General features: G+C 45.1%; 1 protein-coding gene across 2 annotated transcripts; it reads right to left on the bottom strand.

The window, feature by feature from the left end:
* Positions 1 to 912: 912 nt before the first annotated feature.
* Positions 913 to 18,674, bottom strand: TNFRSF1A (TNF receptor superfamily member 1A). Of its 2 annotated transcripts, XM_072881225.1 has the most exons (10): positions 18,509 to 18,673; positions 7,668 to 7,869; positions 7,231 to 7,359; positions 6,756 to 6,899; positions 5,066 to 5,147; positions 4,670 to 4,737; positions 4,334 to 4,456; positions 3,951 to 3,988; positions 3,030 to 3,189; positions 913 to 2,477 (listed from the first exon to the last, which is right to left on the bottom strand). In XM_072881225.1, exons 1-10 carry the CDS (start codon positions 18,545 to 18,547, stop codon positions 2,176 to 2,178), a joined length of 1,287 nt encoding a protein of 428 aa, XP_072737326.1. In that variant the 5' UTR covers positions 18,548 to 18,673; the 3' UTR covers positions 913 to 2,175. The 2 variants fall into 2 exon arrangements, with proteins under 2 accessions (XP_072737326.1, XP_072737334.1); XM_072881233.1 differs by lacking the exon at positions 6,756 to 6,899 and having other exon boundaries at positions 18,509 to 18,674.

Below are 18,674 nucleotides of genomic sequence, written 5' to 3'. Positions count from 1 at the left end.
GTGAACTTTAAAATACCTGGATTTTAAATGATGGATTACACGGTTTGATGGGGGGGCAGGGAGCTTCAATATCATACCTGGAGAAGATTTCTGAGAATTTCCCCACTTTAAGCACAGTTTCACATCTAGAGCATGTACTTCTAGTAGTTATCATACTGCTGTGTTTGTTGAAAATAAATGATGAAAGACAAAGTGTATTACAATGAGCTTTGTACTCTCCTTTGATCTAAAAAAAAAAAAAAAATCCGCCTCAATTAAAATAGTATGTAGGCATAACGAAACAAAGTCTCAAACCGGGAATTAAAACTGACTTCAGTTCCTGGCTTTGTCACTAACTGTTGTGAACTTGGACTCTTTTCACTTCCAAGTTTTCTCAGCAGTAGAGTAGGAACAGTCCTCACTGCCTTAACAGGGTACTTTGGTTTCTCAGACAAAACATGCCTCTAAGAATATTATTAAAGTATAATCTATTATTATTATTTTATTTAAAGATATTTTCCTCTTTAAAAAGCCAAATACAAATCAAAATGACTCATTGTATGTTGTTTAAAAATTCACTTTAAATATGCCAGCATCCCCTCTTTCCCTCTTGAATATCTGAGAAGACCTGCAACAGAATTTAATTTCGGTCCTACTTCCTGCCCTCAGCCAGCTTCCTGTGACTTGAGGGCAGCTAAGCTTTACATACAAAAGTTCATAAAACTTGTTTTTTAAAAAAAATTTCATCGGACCATCAACCCACCCACTCTTGCAGCCCACTCTTGCCACTTCTGGAAGTTATTCCCGTTTCTCTGCCCCTGCCCACAGCCACAGAAGAGAACTTGATATGGACAAAACCAGAATGGAGGCAGAGGTAAAAATATGAATTTTAATTCAGAGCATTTAGTGTATTTACAATAGAAAGTTTCTCTCTGGTCAAGGGACAAAAGACTAAAAAAAAAAAAAATAATCCACATTACAAGCCTGTGGACAACCTGCACCTGATGCAGGCTAATTGATTTTTGCTACTTTTGCTTCACCCAGGGTAATACGCATGAGAAAGCAATGGTGAGAGCCTGGAGATGGTACTGAATGTCTCTTACACCCAAGTAGCAATCACAGAATGCAGTCCAGGAAGTAGTGTGAAGTTATTCAACAGCTGCTAAAAAATATAGATAGATAGATATATATATATCTGTACACATACACAGTCTCATCTGCAGTTAGATCAGATTCAGTGAATCATTGAGAGATAGATAAGCAGGTAGACACAAGCCTACTGACCTGTGTGCAAGCACAGATTTTTCAGAGGCACTCACGCTACTAGGTACCATAGGTACCTTCTCATGCAGACAGACGCACGCATTCCTTTCCCCTCTGTACTTGGACAAACACACAGGCAGGTATTTTGTTAATGCTATCTTACATGGTTTCTAGGTACAGAAAAAAAACTTGAGAAAAAAGCACCAGCCCTCTCATCTGACTCACTGGCTTGGAATCCTTATTCCTCTTGAACCTGAGGGAAACGAGGGTGTGGAAAGGACAACTGTCCTCCCATTTCTCCCCCCACAGAGCCATCACTGCTGAATCTCCGTGACTCTTTTGCCACAGTGATAACTAGTTGATACCGAAAGGGGGCAATCCTCTCCTGCTCCCAGAAATAGGCACGTCCTCCCACCACTTCCCTTGAATCAGATTTAGCAATCAAAGGGCTGCAATGTGAGCCAGTTCAACTGTCTCATCTTGCAGAAAAATAGATCTGCAAAAAGCGAGCAAGTACTTTACCATCTGAACAGCCAGCTTAACCAAGTCACCCTACAGGTTTACCCACCACATGGTGGGTGGAGCACCTGTTTCAGCAACAACTTGTCCATAGAGTAGCTGATCTATCAAGTCACTCCGAGCTCCTGTTTTCGTCTTGGTCAGAGTCCACACACCACTTCCTCTATGAGGTGCTTTCCCTCCTTGGGAAAGGAGTTGTTGCAGAGGCCTGTCTTGGTTTAAAGGTGCTGAACTACATGGTGGTTGAGAAGCAAACCTCAGCCTTCCTCCAGCATCATATGCTGCTGTCTCCAACAAACCCAGTTAACGAGTGTTAGAAAGATAGGGAGGTATTGGAAAAAGGAAGACAGGAAAGGAAGGGACTTATGATCCTCTCTTAACAGTCATAGAGAGGGCAAGTAAAGCAGAAATAGGTTAAAGATGGCTGTGGAGGCTGCAAGGTTGCGGAGAGTTCTGGTTTAGCAAAGCCTCTTGAATAGCTTCACTGCAGCCACTCAGCTCCATCTGGTTGAGAACACAGCTGATGTGCTCCACAGTTGCAGCATGGCCCATCTGCAGTTTCCACAGTCTAAGCATTTCATACTGGGCATCTCGTAAACGCCGATGCTCCATCTCAATTCGTTCGAGATCATAGTCACTCAGACCCAGACGCCTAACAAACTCTTTCCACCGAGATGGCGGTACATGATCCACCACAGTGTAGAGAATAGCAGGGTCTGTGAAAAGAGAAGAAATAAAGTGTAAGAACCAGGATTCTGCAGCCTCAAGGAGAACGTGAATAATCCAGTGCTGGATGGTGCCTTGGGATCATGCATTGCCCCCTCCTGTTCAGGTCTTCTACAGAGTAGTCACACAGACTCATTGCTCTTATCCCTCAAAAAGCAATGGGAGTGCTTCCATATGCTCTTGTGTAAGGCTATGAGCAGAGCTGAACACACACGCTTAGGGCCCTGCTGCCACCCATTCCTGCCAAAAGAATGCTCTGGGTCACCATCCCAGAGGCATTAAGACTGACAGCATGTCACCACATGACAATCCATTTTCCTGGTAGGGAAAAGGGACAACAGAAAGGCCTTGTGTAAATGTTTAGCATATACAGGCTCACAGGCTCTGGGCATGCTTCTGCCTTTGTACCATGCCATGCACAAAGTATACACACAGGTCACGTACACCGGGTAAGGTCTGTCCAACATCCTCCTAGCCACAGCTGCATAATCAGGTTCTCGTTTGCCTGGGGAAGGAGGGAAGGACAGGGGAGTTTCACTTACTGTCTGGAAGCTGTGTCTTCCTGGCAGGTCTGACACAGTCTGGTAACTCATGTGAACTTTGCAGCAGAGGTGCAGGTGGTGGTGTTGCATTCACCGACAATTGTGTTTCCTTCTGGGGCTCGGGAAGAAGGATGGAAATTTCACTTCTTTTTACCTCAACCTGAAAGACACATTTTCTTAGTCCAGAATCACCCACAGCAGCACAATATGCCTGTCTCCTGCAAGAAACCACTAGCTTTATATACTAAAATTTATCCAAGATAGGTGGGGAGCAGGTGCTGAGGTTTTAATTCTTCCTATATGCCTCGTTTGAGCAGAAGGCACCAAACATTTCTTTGCAGCAGAACCCAAGGAGTTTAACTCTCTTTTGGCATCAATAAACGGTAGTCTGGAAAAAATATTTCTTTACAAAACCAAGTAAGGCTGGGACCCGAAATCACCACCATTCTAGAAGCTCTACATGTCACCTTTCCCATCAGCCTTCTCTGTAAGGCTGTGGAAACCCCACCTCAACTACTGCTTGGGCCCTCTTAATTGCAGAACAACACTGGAGCTGAGAGAACACTGAAGCAGCACTGAGAGGCTTGTGGGGTCAAGATCTGAAGTGAAGTAAAAGTAGTTAAATCCTCCAAGCTTGGGGTATGTAGGGGGAAAAAGGGATTAAGGACCAGCTATCTGAAAAAAATGCATGCAAGAGCAAAAAGCCAGGAGTTTGAAAAGCATTCTCTAGAAGAGGGGAAGTAAAATGTTAATAGCTCCACCCTCTACAGGAAAAGATTTCTGAATTAAACAGCCCTATTGCTCAGCTCATTTGAAAATACAAGGGCTGAAAACAGACCATGGGGAAAAATGTTACTCTGGATCCCAGGCTAACATAGTTGAAAGCGGAAGGAACGCTCTTATACCCATCATCTTGCTCACCTCAGATACTGGCTCCTTGGTTGTCTGTGGCAAAGAAACTTTAAAGAAAAAGAAAAAAGAAAGCAGAAATTATTTTCACTTCCTCTTGTCCCAGAGAAAACAGGAAAGCAGCTATTCACAATCCTGCCCTCAAAAAGGTTTTATAGCAAAATGCACATGTCCCAGCAATGAGCTCACATGCACTTCCAGTCACAGCTATGGGCATAGATGCAGAGCTGTAAGAACTGCACCAATAAGCTTAGCTGTTGAGTTCTCGTGTTCCTCTGGCCTTGCAACAAAGCAGAGTAACGGGATCCCAGTTTTTCCCTCACACATGTGCGCATACACACACAGAGAATGATGTCTACCCCAGTTAATGTCACTGCATATGCTGCTGTACTCACCACAGGAGTAGAAAGACGACGCTATCCCATTTTCCTGGACCAGCTTCACTACTTTATTTACAACGTAGAGGACAGAGATAACTACAAATATTGCAACGATGATGCCAAGGACAAGGATCCCATCTGGACAAAAGGGAGAGGGCAAATGAGTGAGTGACTAAGAAAGGAAGAGGTAAGTGCTAGAGGAAGAACAGCAAGTGAAGACGTGCAAATGGTAGGGAGAAAAAGAATAATGGTTTGAGAGAGTGGAGGAAATAACACTTGGCAAAAGGCATTAACAGAACAAAAGCCCACACTGAAAAGATTCCACTGTCCCTCAGTTCCCTCAGTACTCACTCAGCCCAGATGAAGTTGGTGAGGTAGTCACTGGGCTATGACACTGCAGGCATTCCTCTCCAATGCAGCTGAAAGAGCAAATGAGAGAGGTAAACGTGCATGAAATGAAAAACTAGCCATTTGTGACAATCCTAAGTAACAGACAAGTCAAGATGAGCCTGCAAAGTGGAACACTGCAGTGTGGCTAGTGACTTCGGGTTCTTAGTGGGCCGATGCCTACACACAGAGAAGACCGGGGGTGGCAGAGGGGAAGACCCAATTGCCCCAGAAAGGCAGAATGTTGTAAAGTTATGTCAAGATGGACAGAGCCTTGAGAAAAATTTCCTCCCCCTGCGGGGCTTGTGTCTGCTGTCTCTCCTACTCAGTGGAAGGGCATACAGAGGAAAAAAAGCTCACCTGTTGCAAGGCTTGCAAACGTTACTAAGTGTCAGGAAGAATCGAGGCTTACACCTGCAAATTGTGTCTCTGTTCTTTGAACCTGTAGAGAAAAGAAGAAACCCTTGCTGTAATGCGGACAGAGAAGAAAACAAAAGGAGAAAAATCCCCTCCAAGATGGGTGGGAGATTATCCCTCTTTGAGCCTGGAGAACTTCTACTGAAGAAGAGAAAGAGGATTCAGTCTATGTTTGACGACAGGGTTGGGGGAGGATAAAAATAATAAAAAATAACGGTACCACTGTCCTGGTAGGTCGAGGACCTCTGTAGAGGCTTGGAAAGGGGATAAAATTACAGTGCAGCTGAAATTGGTCTAATGGATAATGACAGTCCCAGTGTAAAAGCGGGGAAAGTCACTCAAGTTCAAGCATGACAGGAAGGGGAAATCACATTAGTCAGGCAAAGATGAGGGAGAAGTGGTCCCTGAGCAGCTGGGACTGGTGAGGAAGTCAGTTCAGGGCAGGGAGAAATCACTTCAAGCCATGGGACACATATCCACTCTTGTGATCTGCTATGCTGTGAGTGGAAGGGGTAAGAAATGAAAGAGCTATTGCTTGTCACAGTATGGAGACTGAGTAAAACAGGTGTGGGGAGGAGCAGACAGAATAGTAATGGAAGGACATAAAGTTGCAGAAGGGGAGGGAAAAAGGTACTAGAACAAGCAGCATACATTCTGTGGCAAGCGAGGGACAGGACTAAACAGATCTACATCAGCCAAGAGGGAAGGAAATTGCTCAAGGGCAGCGTACGATGATGACCCTTGAGGATAGGTGTAAGCATGGAAACTGTGACAGAGGAAGATTACTGAGCACCAGAGGGAACGCATTCACCAGTGAGACAGCAAACCTTGTGCTAGGCAGGATAAAAGACAGGAAAGGGATCAGAAGCAGAATTTGCAAAGAAGAGGGGATAGCTTTAGCACAACAAGGAAAGGAACATTTAAGGGACATGAACAGAATTAGACTACAGCACAAAGTGGAGGGCGGCAAGCAGTATTTGCTTAAGATCTCTGACTCCTGACTGCAGATGAGGCAGCTTGGGACAGCTAACATGGGTACTTCTCCCAGACACCTGCACCATCCCCAGGTCATGCCCAATGCTGCTGGGTACAGTTCAGCATTACCTGAGTAGCTCTTTAGTTTAAAACACTGCACGGTACACTGTGGTGGTTCAGCAACCAACTGACAAGCAGTTCAGCTGGGCATTGGGACCAGTGGTATTTTCAGCCATTGTACTCAAAGTGCTTCCAGCAATTGGTGAGGGAAATGCAATGAGCATCAGGAGAAATATCCACACAAAGACAAAAAAGGAAGGTGGGGGAAATCTGCTCTAGAGCATAAAGACCTTGCTTCAGTACATGCAAGGCAGAGGTACCAAAATTAAGTAGAAAATATCTCCTCACAACAGCCAAAACTGAGAAACCATTCAAGGACAAAAGGAAGGTAGAAACTGTTTCTACAGGGATCGATGCCAAGGCAGGCAAAAATGGCAGTCTTTCTGGGGAAAGGGGGCAGGCAAAACCAAGAGTTGTTCCAAAACTACAATCACTTCAGGGCAAGGTGCTGCAGCATGTCAGAAAGTGAACAGAGGGCTGCTAATATCTACCCTAGTGCAGTATGTCTGTACTGGAGCCAGATCCATGCTGTACTCACAGTTGGCAATAATCCCATTGACACACGAGCTGCAGTTCCTACACTGGAAGAGGTCAGACAGGCCAATCTGATACTGATTCTTCCGACAGCCACATACGGTATCTTGCTTTGGGGTGCAGGGGGTCTCTACTATCTGCTGGAATTCTGAGGAAAGGAAAAGCTATTATTCCAACCTGTTCCCTCACCTTCAGCTGAGAGCACCATTGTGATGCCAAGTATTGTTATCCCCTAATCTTCCCAGAGAAAGGACAAAAAGGCCTGCAAACTCAGGCCTTTGTGATCTGGTAACCCTTGTGTCTCAGACTGTAGTGATTTGGTAACCCTTATTCCTGCTGTCCCCAGTCCCTTCCCATACACTGTCCTTCTGCCTATTCAATTGCTTACCTTTCCAAGCTTCCTCACTCACCTTGACATCCCCTCCAGTCCCTCACCTGCCACTACCACCCATTTTCCTCAGGTCCTGTAGATAACTCACCTGTACGGCAATGTGTACACTGGAAGCATTTAGACATGGTGTTATCAACAGCTGTGAATGTGCCATTAGCACACGGAAGACAGACAGGTGCCTGGTCAGGCCGATCACAGTCTTTTGCCTTGTAGGTACCTGCAAGAAAATCACTTAACAGAGCTCTGACAGGAAGGCAAACACATTGTCTTAAGGAGGATGGGAGTCACTGATTCCTCAGAGAAACCCTGGAGTTGATGGCATAAGGATAGAGTATGCTTCCTCTCACCAGTGTGAAAGACACTGACAGCCCAAAAGAAGAGACAAGGAATAAGAATTTATCTGGGTAGGGATAGGTACCAAGGAAAGGGAGCACTGATATAGCTGTAGGACAGAGACAGTCTGAGAGTGCAGGACAGGGAAATGCCTCAGGTGAAGGTCACTATTACTGTACTTATTTTACATACCTGCATGGCACCTCATGCAGCAGTGGGTCTCTCTGGGATGTAGGTATTGTCCTAGTTGACACTGCACCTGCCTCTTTTCTCTCCTCAAGGTGTTAGAGGGGTCTCTTCCATCCAAAGCCACCCGATGGACTTGCAGTGTATATGGCACTGGAGCAATTTCTACAGATTCCTTTGTCAACACACAGACAAATGTTAGGATAACCTGTAAATACAGAGGAAGAGGGAGAGAAGGGCAAAAAAAAAGGGAGAGCAACAAGGTCAGAAAACTTCATATCCCCTGGCAAACTGCACAGCTGACTTCAGCACTTACAATTAAATCTTTTTATAACAGTGAGTTCAATTGACTTGACCAATTCTGATATCAGGACCCTTCACTGACAAAAGCGTGTGGGGAGATTATTTACCAAAAAAACCCCCAACATACCCATGCCTGTCATCTGTGTTATTAATATGTCATACAATGGTCTCTATGACAAACTGGTTGTATATAAAGCAAATACTTTTCGTGATATGCAATTTACAGATGGAATGCCTTGAAAATGCTGCAGCTTGCAAGAAAGATACTCAAAAGCAAAGGAATGTTTTTATTAAGGAAGGCAGTAAGACTACCCATCTAGAAACAGTTCCAGAGAGAAGAATGCAACCAGTACTTGCAGTTCTACTGAATAAATAAACCAGATGGGAAGTTTGGAATAAGAAGGCAGAGGAGGATCTCACTGTATGCAAAGTACAGAATAGCTTCCAAAACTCCTCCTGAGCAAGCCAGGCCTAGAAACGTGGGAAAGTTAGGTTTTCAACTTCTCCCCCGTCAAACGTACATTCTTCCTTTTAAACTGCAGCTGTTAACATTCAGTCTGAACAGTTTGCCACAAAAATGTGCACTTTTTTTTTTAAATTCCTTTAAGATTTACTTGCTATTTTTCATTTTGAAGATGACTGTTGTCAAGAATTTTAACAGATATATTAAGATTGGCATGACTGCAGTATGACTGTAAGAGAGTGTGAGTGTGTGTACACACGCACGGGAAGGAACAGCAAAACAAAGGGTTAAAAGAACAGCCTGTACCAATAATGAAGGACACCATTCCCTGGACATTGTTTTCAGGACACTATTCCCAGCAGCAAAATTGAGAAATGTGCTGTTTATGTCACGGCCAAAAGGTCTACACTCTGGTAAGACCACAGCATAGATGACTCATCAGCAAAAGACCCTGCACCAGGAGGATGGTAACAAGACTGCAGCATATCACAAACCAATTCCTTTGCCTGTTGGCCCAACAGAAAAACAGACCCTAGGCATCTATTTCAAACATGCATTCAAACAAGGAAAAAACATACAATAGCAAAAAGGTTAAAAACAAAAAAACAAACAAAAAAAACCCCAAACCAAAAGCAGGAAACAACTTGGCCCAAGATTTATGAAGCCTGAAGTCAGCAAGTTTCTACAGCAAAGGCCCATCCCATACCAGCTGATGACTCCTGAAGGGTATGATGGACTTGTCCAAAAACTAGTTTGTAGTGCCATGAAGACCCCAGCGGTGCGATGAAGACTTGACAGACAGTGTCCCTTGTCATCTGCATTGCACACAAGTGATCCTGGCCACACCATCTGGACATACACATGTCGGTGCTTCTGAGTATGTTGTGGAGAGTGTGTGCCAATGTAGTCTATGCATCAGATCATGTGAATGCATGAAAATCAACTCATTTTTTTGCAAACAAATACCATCCTGCCCCATCCATACAATGTCACACCGAGTTTTACTACAATAACTTCCCTACATTGTAATGTTTTCCCAGCTTGCTTTTTTGAAAGCGGTAAGAGGCCTAGCTGTCCAGGCACAGCTTCAGAGTTCCTGTTTCTTTTTACTTTTTCAGCTAGGAGAGTTATAACAAAAGTAAACCAATAAGGGTAAACCACAATGCTGATACCAATTTTGTGATTGCAAGCTTAAGAAAGGATACGCAAAATGAGATGGCTATGACAGCCCCATGCCATCCTATTTCTCTCTCAAAATTAAAGCCTTGGGGGAGAAAAGTACATGCATGAAAGCAACTTAAAACCTCAAGAAGGATAGGACTTTGCAACTCTGACAAAGCAAAAACCCCATTTTTCAGAAAGCTCTGTCATACAAAGACATATTCAATAGACCAGATGCTAAAATGGTGAACAGGAAAAAAAAGAACCACATATTTAAATAGCTATCATTTCACAGTTAATTAGCTGATCACAGGCTAAATGCAAGGACTCCAACAACAACTCAGTAAGAAATAAAATTAATTTCAGCTGCTAATAGTTTTACAAGATTGCTTGCTTGCAGGAAAATGGGTAAAAGATCATTCACACAGATGGTCTGACAGCAACAATTAAAAAAATCCTGATTCTCTAGCCAATGATTAATCCCCTGACATGGGAATATATACAGCCAGCCAATAATTCAGAGAAGTCAACAATAGAAACAACAGAGGAAAGCATCAAAAATCAAGACAAAAACACATAGAAGATTGGTCAGATATACCTTCAAAACCAAAAGAAAACAGGAAAGGTGTTTTCAATTTTTCAGATTAAGTGAAAGTGTGCCTATAAGTATAATCAAACCAGAGTTAACACGTTATTACTGATGAAAATCTGAGGAACAGAGAGTCACAGACCACAAGTGACTCACAATGACTCGGCCTCCCAGAAAAATCATTCACATGGCAGAAAAAAAAAACACCACCATCTTAGGCAGCTCCCTAAGACATTCAGCAGTACACAGATTTATACAAATGACAGACTTCATAAAATTCAGAAAGTACATGAAGTTAGAATAGAATAGACTATTTCAGTTGGAAGGGACCTGCAATGATCATCTAGTCCAACTGCCTGACCACTTCAGGGCTCACCAAAATTTAAAGCATGTTATTAAGGGCACTGTCCGAATGCCTCTTAAACACTGACAGGCTTGGGGCATCACCCACCTCTCTAGGAAGCCTGTTCCAGTGTCCGACCACCCTCTCAGTAAAGAAATGCTTCCTAACATCAAGTCTGAACCCCCTCGGCACAACTTTGAACCATTCCCACGAGTCCTGGCACTGGATACCCTGGAGAAGAGACCAGCACCTCCACTTCCCCTCCTCAGGAAGCTGTAGAGAGCAATGAGGTCGCCCCTCAGCCTCCTTTTCTCCAAACCAGACAAGCCCAAAGTCTTTGGCTGCTCCTCACAGGACACGCCTTCCAGCCCTTTCACCAGCTTTGTTGCCCTCCTCTGGACGCATTCAAGGACCTTCACATCCTTCTTAAATTGTGGGCCCCAGAACTGCACACAGCACTCAAGGTGAGGCCGCACCAATGCTGAGTACAGTGGGACAGGCTGGATCGATGGGCTGGGGCCAATTGTATGGGGTTCAACAAGGCTAAATGCAAGGTCCAGCACTTTGGTCACAACAACCCCATGCAGCGCTACAGGCTTGGGGAAGAGTGGCTGGAAAGCTGGCTGGCAGAGAAGGACCTGGGAGTGTTGGTTGACAGCCACCTGAATATGAGCCAGCAGAGTGCCCAGGTGGCCAAGAAGGCCAATGGCATCCTGGCTTGTATCAGGAATACTGTGGCCAGCAGGACTAGGGAAGTGATCGTGCCTCTGTACTTGGCACTAGTGAGGCCACACCTCGAATGCTGTGTTCAGTTTTGGGCCCCTCACTACAAGAGAGACATTGAGGTGCTGGAGCATGTCCAGAGAAGGGCAACAAAGCTGGTGAAGGGTCTGGAGAACAAGTCTTACAAAGAGCGGCTGAGGGAACTGGGGTTGTTTAGCCCCCTTTAGAAAAGGAGGTTCAGGGGAGACCTTCTCACTCTCTACAACTACCTGAAAGGAGGTTGTAGCAAGGTGAGGGTCGGTCTCTTCTCCCAGGTAACAAATGACAGGACGAGAGGAAATGGCCTCAAGTTGCATCAGGAAAGGTTTAGACTGGATAGTAGGAAATTTTATTTCACTGAAAGGGTTATCAAGCATTGGAACAGGCTGCTCAGGGAAGTGGTGGAGTCGCCATCCCTGGAAGTATTTAAAAGACATTTGGATGAGGTGCTTAGGGACATGGTGTAGTGGTGGTCTTGGTAGTGTTAGGTTTACGGTTGAACTCGATGATCTTACAGTTCTTTTCCAACCTATACGATTCTGTGATTCTGTGGGACAATCACCTCTTTTGACTGGCTGGTTATGCTGTGTTTGATGCACCCCAGGATGCGGTTTGCCCTCCTGGCTGCCAGGGCACACTGCTGACTCATATTGAGCCTGCTGTCGACCAGCACCCCCAGATCCCTTTCTGCAGGGCTGCTCTCCAGCCCTCCTCTCCCAGTTTATACTTGTGCCTGGCGTTACTCCATCCTAGGTGCAGAATCTGGCATTTGGACTTGTTAAATTTCATCCCATTAATCATTGCCCAATGCTCCAATCTGTCTGGATCCCCCTGCAAGGCATCTTGTCCCTCAAGAGAGTCAACAGCACCTCCCAGTTTGGTATCATCAGCAAACTTGCTAATGGTGCATTCAACTCCTGCATCCAGATCATTGATAAATATATTGAACGGAACCAGCCCTAGAATTGAGCCCTGAGGAACACCACTGGTGACCAGTCGCCAGCCAGATGTAGTCCCATTTACCAAGCACTGAAGCCTCAAGTCATTGATAACAGCTCACCAAGGCAAAGTTTAGAGGTCTTCTACAACTGAAATAAGGTGATTTTCCATCGTTAGATTTACAACATGCTCTGATTCCACTCCCCGGGAGAAAGAACGAGTACCCACTAACCAATGCTGCATAGAAAAATGGACAGCATGTATTACCTAAGCTGAATGATAATTCAAACCACCAAACCACATCATGCACACCGGTGATTCACATTTTTAGTGAGCGGGGACTGCCCAGGAAAAAAGAAGTCAGCAGAATCTCTAGGTTTTACTTTTGACACTGCTGCAGAAATAAACAAAATATGTCAGATGAAAACCAGAATGCTGCTTCCTTAAATTATTCTACCCCTCTGGGTGACAGCTATCTCCTCACATGTGAGGCAACCCTAGTTGCTTCTCATGTCTGATGTCAGCACTTACTGCCTGACAGCTAACAGTGAAAAAAAAACACTGCACAAGCCCAAAAACTCTTCTATGCAAAGTTTTGACAGCTGAGACAGGATTTAGGAGACCCTGCACCATCTTCAACCTCAAATATTCTTGAATTACTGCCACCACTACAATTCACATCCTTGCTGCTGCTTCTGCCTCAACCAGACCACGCACAGAGAACTGCAAGTGAGGTGACATCTCTGCAAGAGTAAGTCAAAGAAAGAAACAGCAAAGATAAAAGTGAAGAACACAGCAAGATGCAAGAAAGATGGGGGTGGGGGTGGAAATAAGAAGGAACATTTGAGAGCACTGTTCCCAGGCCAAGGAGAAAGAAGGCACAGTATCTGAACCAGAGGGACAGCACAGGGAAGTGCAGTGTTATCAGGTCTACCATATTACCACCTGCCAATGTCCACAAGGCTAGGAAATACCAAATTACTCGGCATGGATGTCACAGCTCTGTGTCATGCACTCTGCCCTCCCTGTGCAGAGCTGTAGCCCTGCTGCTACCTGCAAGGCTCCTCGCCCTGAGGGAGAAGGGCAGAAGGAGCAGGTACAGTGACACACGGGTATGACAGTATGAAGGCAAAGAGAGGATGGAGAAGGTTGTGTTGGGAGCAAGATTCCGCTCTCCTAGAAAGCCAGTGGATGCCTAGAGGTGTCCAGAGTGGACCAAGGCTGGTCAGAGAAAGCAAACTGAGTGGGAACAGCGGGATTAGGCAAGTGGGAAGTGACTCCTGCCCCCACGCTCAGCACCTTGAGATCCCACACCTGTTCACATGAACTAATAGGAATGCAATACTTGCTGGAGCAGATGCTCGGGTATTAGTATTCCAAGCAATTCAAACAGTATTGCACATCACTAGGCTAATGTTTAAAATAGTTCCAAATTAATAATTTCCAGAGTTTAAATCTCCTTAATACAAAAGCATAAAGCTGAAAATTTCAGAATAAAACAATTTTATAAATCCAGATGTGCTCTTAAAATCCAGAGATTGGGAGGCTTACTCCTTTTTTTGTACACATCTAACATATTAATCATGTAATAAAGTGTTTCCCCAACAACAACTTAGTCAACTGCTTCTCTTAAGACTTCCATTTTGCAAATTCCATTTTTAAACTAAGAACTACCTGCAAATAAAAGGCATTACAAGTCATTAGAATTTCTGAAGTATTTCTTAATAGAAACATCCCTTTGCTTAAAAGTTCAACATGACACACACCAATGCACAAGTAATCTACATATCAGTCATCTGTAAGCCTTTTTGATGAGCCATAAAAAGTTAGCCAGCTTGGAAGTTCAGAAGAAAACAGAGATCCTGCTCAGACTAATGAGCTACTGAAGAAATCAGGATGCAAGATTACCCTTATGTTCTTCGACTGCCTCTGCCATTTCCAAAAGCTCTTTGAGGTTTGCATTTTTTTAGTTTGCTATATGAAGATGCACGGGAAACCAGAACTTCTGCTTTACACACTGAGAAATGTATATTAAAGTAACATTTACAGGAAGCATTTCTCATTGCTCACTAAAACCTGGAAAGGTCAAAAGAAGGATACAAGAGCTATTATTATAAATAATCCTCCATTTTATGAAGATCAGATGGAGGAAATGCTGTATTTTAGGCCTTGTATAAATCCAAGAGACTGATAATAGCTTTCATGCAATGAAGAAAGGTCTTAGAAATCTTAATGTAAAACAAAACTGTGATTTATCTATAAAGATCATGAACTTCACTGTATATATACACAGTATATAAGGTTATAAGTTTTTATTTCATATTAACAGAGATAAAGAAAAGAGTGAAAAAGTCAGTAGGTGATCACAACCATAAGAAAATAACTTCTTAATTTTCCCTTAGAGGACACAGTGGTCAACACTATGTCAGAGTCCCAAGTCACAGACACGCGACACCCCTGTAGTTCGCCCACCTGTGTTCAGGGCTGACTTCGACAGCGCAGCTGTACAGCCTCTCATCAGAGCGTCGTCGGAGCAAGAGCTGCGGGAAGGTTCAGTGGCAGCCTTCCACTTAATCCCGAGCTGATTTTCAGCTGGGCACAAGCCCTTGGCCCCTGCCCATGCTGCGCCGCAGCTGTCCTTGCACCCCTTGTCAGTGACTCACTAGGTGAACTTTTTAAGAGTTGGGTAATTGTCACGTGCCGAGTCCTATTTATTGGACCTAATATACTCCTGTTTGTTTTAATAGAGAAATGTAGCGACATTGCTTTGAGATGTGCTTTCTACTATCAGGTTCCCAAGACCGCAACAGAAAGCTCTGTGTTCACAGGGTTCAAAGGAAGCACTCCGTTATCCAGGAATGAGGACAAGATTATGGAAGAGAACACAAGACATCTGCCCCAAATAAAAACAAAGCCTCTTTGTGATGACTAAAGAAAATAGATAAGAAGGAACTAAATGACAGAATTCGTTTTACCCCAAATAATATTGCTCATACAGAAAATGGATTACTTAATAAAAAGGGAAAGGCATCCAAACTGACCAGACTGATTACTAGTGAGAACTTAAATTACCATGTAATTGAAATTGGCATGGACCCAGATATCAACATGTTCCATTTGGGTAGAAGTGGATGGTCATCAAAAATAGAAATTAAAATTAGATTAATAAGCAGATAAAAAGTGGAACAAACCTGGTTGGACAAAGCAATCAGAAATGCAATCAAATGCTGTGAATTATTAGGAAAAGATTTGAGTATAAAACGGAAAGTGTTGTTATGCCAATGTATAAATCCATATGGTTTGAATCCAGACTGTAGTTCTGGTCCCCAATCCTGAGAACATAAATTAACCTAGATATGATACAGAGAAAGGTAACAAGGATGATCAGTGGTCCAGAATGGCTGCTGCAAGGGGAATGATTAAAAATACTGGCCTATAAAAGAGACAACTGAGCAGAGGATACTATAGCAGGCTCTAAAGTCATGAATGCCATGGAGAAGGTAAACTGGGATGTCTGTTCTCCATCTCTTCCAAAGCAAGATCTAAGAGGCATCACATAAAACAAGCAGGAGACAGGTTAAAAACAAATAGGGGGAGGTACTTTTTTAGCCAACTACTTTTTAGCCAGCATAGCTGAGGTGTGGGACTCCCTGCCAGAGTGCTGGGGGTGCCAGAAACATGCCTAGGTTCCAAAAGCGATCATCACACCCATTGGCAGAAGGAAAAACATGCTCAGGGGTCCGAAATGTGAAGATGCCATTTCGACTCGGAAACTCCTACAGTCACAGATCACTGGAAGCTGGGAAAGTATTTTTATTTTTCATTGTTGTACGCTTGCCCTGCTCCAAAACCCTTGGTAGACTGTTGGCCACTACTGGAAACAGGATGGTAGGCCCAACAGTTCTTTCTTACAATGCACGTGGTGGCTTGGTTTTCAATTTTTATATAATGTAGCTTCTGACTTCAAAATTGCAATTCCTCCCTTTACCTTCAAAAGGAATCAATGCCAGAAGCACCCTTGTGGCTATTTTGTCTTTTTTTGGTACATAAAACTGAACTGCCTTTAATAAATGAAACTCAAAAAAATAATATTTTTTTTTAATGAGACAGAAAACACACTGGCCTCAGCAGAGACAGCTGCCATTTTTTCCACTGTGAAAGTTAGGAGTGCATGAGGAAAACACAGAGGACCTGGAAATGAGGTTAAGGACATGCAAAAAGAGAAAAGGTATGGAAACAAGCTACAGGAAATTTTGAAGAATCAGAGGAAACATAAAAGAATCAGAAATCTAGAAGGGGGGCACGAAGGGAGTAAGAAAGGCCATGAGGGCAAACACAGGATGATATGGAAAGTAAATGCAAGATGGAAGGGCATGCAACAGAGTGAGAATTGTAACACTGAAAAAAATAATATGATTTTATGGAAAAGATAAATATTATCTGTAATGAGCAACTGTGGTGTTATTGAGAATTTTAAATGACATGTAAATAGGAGGGGAAAAATGGCCTCAAAAAGAAAAAGAAATCCCACTGAAGGACACTCTTCCTCCAGCATATTATTTAACTGAAGACAATATGATTAATTTGGGAGATCCAATTATTTTGTGTGCATTTTATTGCCAATAGTATGAATAATATCACGTATAGTATCTGAATTACAGCACAATACGTGCACCACTATATGTAAGTCAGAAATATGCTTTTCCAGGTTTGCTAACTGCTTTCAAATCTATATGCAAGTCATCTCAACAGATGATGTATCCTACCTAGGTCCTGAGATGCTAAGTGATCCACAGTTAGTCAAGGTTCAGAGTGCTCCCACTCCACAGTTTTAGTTGTGTGGTCTTGCCAGTGCTAGCTGTAACTCTATTACCTGGTTTCCAAAAGCTTCCAAGGGCAAAAAATAAAACTTCTGGAAGAAGATAACTTTGAGTAGGGCAGTCACAACTTTTTGACAGCAAATTAACAACTAATCCAACATTACAAGTCCAGTGAAGTCAAGTGCAAGTGCTTTGTTACTAGGATGCTCATGTATTTAGGGATAAACAGTCTGACGTTGTAAATTCTATACCAGAATTTATAGCCATGTAATGATGCTAAGTGACATCACCCCTACTGTCACAGCTTTATCACACATCTGCTGATACTGGATGGTCATTCATCTCTAGCAGTCAGGTTTTTCATGAAACTCTCAAATTTCTTTCACAAGTTAATTTTTTCACCTGCAAAATTACAATGAACAGCTTAAAAATCTTGACCTGAGATACCCAAGAAGGCTAAAGAAGATTCACCAGCAACGGTAAACTTGCTAAAAACAAATCCCATGGTTTGGGGCATAGGTGCAGCCCACTAATCTGTGTTTACATGCCCGCAGAGTAGCAATAAAGCTTTCCCTACTTTAATAAGAGCAACGGGCCCATCCCGTTCCTGGCGGTACAACCGCAGGCACCTGCGGCCGACCGCACAGCAAAGCCGAGCCGGGTGAGTCAGAGGCGGCTCGTCCCCTCCCGCCAGCAGCCGGCCCCGAGCCCCGCACACCGGCGGCAGCAGCGGAGCCCAGCCCGGGCGGCTCCGTATCCCCGGCAGGCCTCGGCACAGCCCCGTGCCTCGCGAGTTAACGGCCACGCCGCGGGCTCCAGGAAATCCTCCGCCATTCCTGTAAATCCAGCCGCCTTTTCACTGACTCAGGGATAAATCCCGGAAACGGCGGCGGCGAACCCAGCGCCCAGCGGCGGGCGGAGAGGGAAGGAGGGAGCACCGCTGGCCTCGCCTCACCTCAGCTGCCTTGCCTCGCCTCACCTCAGCGGCCCCGCAGCGCCGCTGCCCGGTTACAGCGCAGGCGACCAGGTGACGGCGGGCCAGGCGCGGCTCGGCTTCCCGACCGTCTGTCGCCGCTCTTGTGGGTCCGGCACTAGCCTCCCCTTCCACCACGACCGCCCACCTTGCCCCTCCGCAGGAGAAAATGGCTCCCCGGCCGCTGCCCCGCCGCTCCCCGCCCCAGCACGGGGTTGCCGTGAGGGAAGCCAAAGCCCCCGGAGAGCGGTAGTAGAAAGCGGGCTGTCCGTGGACCTGGAGCGATGGGGAGTCCTGCGGCGCCGAGGAGGGGCGAAGGGACCCCGGGCCTAAAAGCCCCGCGGCGGGGGAGGGCGGCAGGCACCGCGCTGCAGCTCCGCAACCGGCTGCAGCTCCGGGGGAAGGGCCCACAAACCGCCCGCTGTGGGACCGGAGCCGCCGCCGGTCGAGGCGGTGCCCCGCCAGGGCGCGGCGAAGCCCCCGCCGTGACTTACCGTCCCCAGCGAGCTGCAGGGCAGCGCTGGGCCGCGCATGGCTCCGCGGCCCGCTACGTCCCCATGGCAGGGTCCCCCGCGTCCAGAGGAAGCCTGCCCAGTCCCGGCCGCAGCAGCGGGGAGCGAAACTACCCCCTCTCCAACTTCCTGCCAGCGGCAGCAGCGG

This window comes from Ciconia boyciana, chromosome 1, assembly GCF_034638445.1.
Source record: "Ciconia boyciana chromosome 1, ASM3463844v1, whole genome shotgun sequence".
Classification (NCBI taxonomy): Eukaryota; Metazoa; Chordata; class Aves; order Ciconiiformes; family Ciconiidae; genus Ciconia; species Ciconia boyciana.
Note: the sequence above shows the minus strand (reverse complement) of the source record. Positions and strands in the feature narration are given on the sequence as shown.